The sequence below is a fragment of the Hibiscus syriacus genome, unplaced genomic scaffold (assembly GCF_006381635.1).
Source record: "Hibiscus syriacus cultivar Baekdansim isolate YM2019G1 unplaced genomic scaffold, ASM638163v2 tig00111151_pilon, whole genome shotgun sequence".
Taxonomy (NCBI): domain Eukaryota; kingdom Viridiplantae; phylum Streptophyta; class Magnoliopsida; order Malvales; family Malvaceae; genus Hibiscus; species Hibiscus syriacus.
In genome coordinates, this window is record NW_024062999.1 from 1,703,844 (window position 1) to 1,709,843 (window position 6,000).

Genomic DNA, 6,000 nt, shown 5'->3' on the forward strand with positions numbered 1-6,000 from the left:
GGAGATTAGTTTTGTTATATAGTTTTTTTTTTTTAAATATTTCATATTTTTAATTTTAAAAAAATTCAGAATTCGAGGATGATGCACAAAGAAAACTGAGAATTTGCATAGCACATGGCGTGCAGCCATGAACCCATTATTGCTTTCCCACTTCCCAACGGAAAGTATCCCTTTCCATAGCATTTCATTTAATGTTGAGCTTTGCATGTGATGAAAATGAAGGAAAAATTGCAGCAGGAGAAGATTAAAGGGACCAGTTTCTTGATACGTGCTTATTATTATCATTATTATTATTCAAACACTATTATAACTAGTTTGAGCCCCAAAGTTGGTTAGAAACAAGAAAACTTGCATCATTAACAAGTAGCATTATGAAATCGAAGTTTAACTCGTTTAGTTCATACAATCTAATAGATTTAAATTGAACGATATTAGTGGTAGAAGGATGTGTAGTGTTCTTCTTAAAAGTTTCGGACTTTAGCGGTTGCATACTTGTATCTGCATAAAGTGCATGTATTCATTGTTAATTGGTTAATTTTTTTTGAATAGATACTCTATTATAATCACGCTAAACTAGTAAAACAAGTCAACTCTATTTCTAACTCGTAATCCTTTTTATATAGAAAAAAACAACAGCGTTGAGCTAGTTGAGTTGAATTTGATATAGATGAAATACCTGATTTATAAAATTGAGAAATGGGATTAAAGAGAAAAATGAGTGTAAGAAACTAAACATGATGATCTTATTATGCAAATTGATTCAAGTGAAAGTATGTCTAAATCTCTACAAGCAATGTTTTCCTATATGTTTACTGATACGGTGGCCTTGCACCATGTGCCCAAGCATAAGCCTCATGGTTCAACTATCCACCATTTGGAACCAAATTCGGTAGCAAATTATTATAACCTCGCAATCCCGATCCGTCGCCGCTACCACCGATCCCACCTTGTCGATGTCCACCACTTCCACTACTGATCCCCGATGTCGATCCGCCGCCACCGAGCTGACCTTGTGCTCCACCAACATCCTCTTCTTCTTCCTCCTCCAAAGGCAACCTCTCATATGTAGCGTTGGAGAAAGTAGCTGCTATAACCATAACAGGCCCTGATGCCATCAATGACCCTACTACACTACCACCAACAACCTGCCCTTGTCCACCGGCTAGGTATATCGTTAATCCCGTCGACCCCGGGGGAGCCGGTCCGGGTAGAAAGGCACCGGTTAACGATAGAATCTCGAACCGACCATGAAGAGCCATAACTGCACCAGGAGCCGAAGGTTGCCTAAGTGTAACGTTGGTCACGGTTCCACTTCCGCTAAGAACCGAAACCCCTCTTTGTCTCCTCCTAGCGAACTGAGCTAGGGTTTCGGCTACATCGGAACCATTAGCTATCTCCATAACGTGACTCCTTAGTGCATTAGGGCTATCCCTGCTGACGATGATCGGTGGTTTGGGCTTGTTTTTTGAACCTGCCGGTCGTCCTCTGGGACGACGAGTGGAACTGGAGACATCGATAGCGCCTTCTCTAGGCTCGTCGCTATGATCTTTGTCTTCTTCTTCTTCTCCGATTCCACCGCTGCCTGTTTCTCCATTGTTGGTCATGGATATACCCAGATCTGGTTTCTTCATCGGAGAGGATGAAGCGGCTGATGTTTCCATTCCTTGTAACCCTACTTGCCCCGCCCACCATAGATTAGCCATGATTTTTCCCAAGCTTTTGAGCTCAGAGAAAAGATAAAGGATTACAAACAAAGGATAGAAAACTGGGTTTGGATCTTGTTTTGGCTAGTGATCTTTATGGATATGAACGAATCAAGGTTTTGAAGAACAAAAGAAAGTATGGAAGAATTCAACTCTCTAGAAAAGTTGGCCGAGTGAGAGAGAGAGAGAGAGAAGCAAGTCTGCTAACCGATCAGAGCTAAAGAATTGCTAAGGACAAGAAATGAAACATAAAGAAAGAGTTTAAGAAAATTTTTGGATTAATTATAATGTCGGAGTATGTAATTTTAAAACCCTTAAATTTAGCCCATCTACTTTGTAGATGGGCGATTTGTCCGGGGTTATTCGATTTTTAATTTCGGGTTTATTATTATTAATATTATTATAAGATTGGTTATATATCTATAGGATATTATGTAATTACGAATGTATATATATATATATATATATGCATATAGGTAATTAAATAAGTAAACAATTAAATGTATAAAACGTGCACTAAATATTTTTATTTACAGGCCCGAATCAATGTTAAACCCCAAACAAGACAGACCAAATTGGCCCAAGCTAAAGTTACAAGCCCGGGATTCGGCAGACCAGTGTTGCAGCCCGTTTGAAGAAGCCCTAGACCCATTAGGGTTTTGTCCCTCGTTTCCATGCGCAGCCGAGCCTCCACCATTAGATATGACGAGATCTAACGGTCTACAGTACGCCCAGAATCCCAGGCCAGCGCGCGGGCTCACAGCCCCCGTGAACCCCGAGTCAACTACAGACTCACGTGAAGCCACAACCCTGCTGCCAAATCACGCTCGCCCAACCAGACAATAGCTCGGCTCCCCATTGCTGCCGCCCGTGATCTGCTCGCGCCAGTGCCCTGCAAACACACCAAACGAGAGCAAAAACAGAAAAGAAACGAACACAGAGGAAGGAGGGGGGTTTCTCGGCTAGCAATCAAGAACAGAGGGGGCAGTTGAGCAAAAATCCATCAAAGAAAGGAAGAACCGAAGCAAAATAGGGGACGAAGGTCATTTTGTATGGTTCCCTCAACTCCTCAAGGAAAGATAGCCTTTGTAAAAGCACTCTCATTTGATGATTGTATTAAAAAACGAGAAAGCAATAGAAACAATTTAAATCTGAGGTATCTCAACTTTTCCTTTGGTTTTTTTACATGCATTTTTTTAAATCTAAAAAAAAAACTAAGGAAACAGGAAGAGGAGTGTTTGATTACCGTGAGTTGGAGTCGTTAGTCAAGGCTAGGGCTATCGGGGGTCGCGTCCTTAGGCCAACCAAGTGCTTGCATGTAGGTTTCGGAGTCGGTCTCTGGGTTTTAGGAGGTAAAACAGGGGGATTCGAGGAGCTTAAGTTTAGATTTTGCTTGCGTCGTTGTTGATGGTTGGGGGATATAAAAGGAGAGATGGTGAGTTGAGAGTGAGGGAGAGAACGGCGCTGGGGAGTGTTAGGTTTAGAAAATGAGTTAGGGCTTAAAGTTTTACCCTAATATTACATATATTAAGACGCCAAAACGGCGTCGTTGGAAACCCCCCAAAACGACAGCATCTCGATCAGCTGGGGGAAACTGTGCGTTTTAGGAGTAATGGTATAAAAGCTGTTTAGGCCATTGTAACTTCGATCCGTTCTGTATTGGTCCCTGTACTGAACTTTATTATCTTTTGATTTCGCCTCATAACTTTTAGTTTGTTTCATTTTGGTCCAGTATCATATTATGGCTATTTTAGCGTTGTTTTTACTTTGGACGTGTATTTTTAAAAGTTTTTATTTTGGTCATTGCTTCGAGTTTCTGTGATGTTTTGATATGGTTCTTAAGTTTATGCGCATCCTATTTTGGTCCCAAATGTTATCTTATTAAACTTTTATTGTTTAGACGTTCGACCTTTACATTCTTTGCATTTTCTTTTGGTTCTATGTATGTTTAATGTTTATTATAATTTTAATCCTTCAAGATGGTGATTTGTTTTATTTTAACTGCGTCGTTTATTTTTGTATAGTATTGGTGTTTTAGTTTTTAGTTTATTTGTAATTAGTTTGTAAAGTTTTATTTAATATTATTTAGTCCTCGTTTTAGTAAACATGATTACTATCTTAAACTTATAATTTGTTGTGTTTTTATTTGTTATAGTCATATTTGTTCTTTAAATATTATTATGAACATAGTATGTAATTTTTAGTTATAAAATATGTATATAATTTATATATTAAAGTGCTGCATTGTTAGAATATTTTGTATATATTTTTTGCTAATTGGATGATTATATCTGATAATTTTTAAAGCATGTTAGCCTCATTTTCTTGACCTAACCTAATCACATAATTGGATTAAGGGTAATAATCTTTTAATTTAAAACTATTGAAACGACTTCTCTTAACTTACTAGAGGGTTGTTTTAACGATTTTAAATTAAAAGTGTATCCCAACAGTGTCACCAAAAGAATTTATTAATCATTTTAAAATTTGGGAATGAAAGAAAAAGAAATATTCGGCTATTTAAATTATTTGAGAAAAGATCGTTAGAACTCACCTAAAGATCTGGTCTCGATATTTTTAAATAATCGAATATCTTTTATCTTTCTAATAACTTGATAATTTTTAAATTAACATATTTTGTTGCTTTTCAATGTTACAAATTTTCATTTTTGTTGTTTAAAGGGATCATAAATCAAATTAAATTCGAACTTGTGAAATTCATTGCAAAGACATTAATTAATCGACTAGGTACCGATTTTAGGGCGTTGCGGGGGTGCTAATCCTTCCCCACACGTAACCGACTCCCGAACTCGGATTTTGGTAATGTTGACCGCAAATTTGTCATTTTAATTAAAATTAATTTTCATTTAAAATGACAACGTTTTTTGGGTGCCCAATCACACCCTAATCAAAGATTGGTGGCGACTCCTCGAACCATATGTTTTTATCGTAAAAGGATTTCCAAATTTTCGAAACGAAAAGTTTTCTAAATTTGCATTGTTTTTAATTAAAATTCAATTGAAAAGAGAATAATTAAAAATGACGCGGTTTTCTAAATCTCGCCCCCCGTTAGAAATCGTTTCGACAGCTTGGCGACTCCGCTGGGAACTTTTTTTTAGAGAGTCAGGCCGATAGTTGATTAATTAATTGTCTTTGCAAACGAAATTTATAAGTTCGTTTTAATTTGGTTTTTGATCCCTTGTTTGTTTTAAATTTCTTGTTTGCATTTAATTGGTTATTTGGTTAACGAATAAATAGTTGTACTAACGTGTGATTTGCGTGTTTCAGTTTTCTGACTTTAGTTTGTTGATTTCCTTGGATCGAGGGAAAGGATTATGGGTTTCCCCTTACTGTCGCTATAACCTTTCGATATTTAGAGCCTTTTTATTGTGCTTTGTCCCGTTAGGTAGGGATGAACGCTACGCTTACGTGAGAAAAATTACTTTTCTCCGCATGAGCTTTAGCAAGTAACCTCTGGGGTACATGCCTTATGTTTACGAGTGAAACATTGAGTTTCCTCGCATGGACATAGGGAAATGTATCCTCTCGAATTGAACTTGATCCGTTTTAAGCCTATAATGGGTGAGGATCGAGGGTCTGACAAGCCCAATGAGGCATCAACAAAGGACAATTCGAGGACCCTTTTAGTGATACCAAATTTCTGCCTGTTTTGTACCGAACCTCTGCCCGTTTTTCTTCGAAAGTCGTAGGGGAAACTCATTCTAACCTTTTCCTCAAATTTATTTTTTTTGCAAAAAGTATGCGAACTAGAGATCATGTGGTTAGGTTTTTTATTTTCGCACAAAGCATGTGAATTAAATACAATGCGGTTAGGTTTTTTGTGAATGACAAAGCATGTGGGTAGATATCATGTTAGGTAGGATCTACTAAAGTATGATTGGGTAGCCAGCATGTGAGGGTAGGTTTTATTTGATGTTTACGATATCCACTATCTTGTTGTTTACCTTATGTGCACTAACCCATTTTTGTTATGTGTCCATTTTATTCTATTGCATTTGCATCCTCATGTCATCGAGGGGTGTTAATTCACAAGTGATTGACTAACAAGAAGGCTGACCATATTGAGGCAAGAAATTCTCCACCATGTAGTCAAAACCGGGAGATTCAGAGATGTTCAAACGATCCATTAAGAAGGTAATTCGATTAATGAAGAGATCTGAAACTGATAGAAGAATTCCTTTAAAGGTGCAAAGGCCAATATGTTGACTCGAGGGATAGAGACGGCCATACCAAGGACGAGAAGATCCTTCATAATGACATGAAGACTACTTCACAT

The 6,000-nt window shown here is 37.5% G+C and overlaps 1 protein-coding gene across 1 annotated transcript; it reads right to left on the bottom strand.

Moving 5' to 3' along the window:
• Positions 1-863: 863 nt before the first annotated feature.
• LOC120154773 (AT-hook motif nuclear-localized protein 19-like) lies at positions 864-1,911 on the bottom strand. The gene has a single exon (XM_039166427.1). The coding sequence runs from the start codon at positions 1,701-1,703 to the stop codon at positions 864-866; it is 840 nt and encodes a 279-aa protein (XP_039022358.1). The 5' UTR covers positions 1,704-1,911.
• Between the last annotated feature and the right edge of the window lie 4,089 nt (positions 1,912-6,000).

Excerpts from the sequence above, each read along its gene's own strand:
- LOC120154773 (XM_039166427.1), bottom strand. The coding sequence starts at position 1,703 with ATGGCTAATCTATGGTGGGCGGGGCAAGTAGGGTTACAAGGAATGGAA.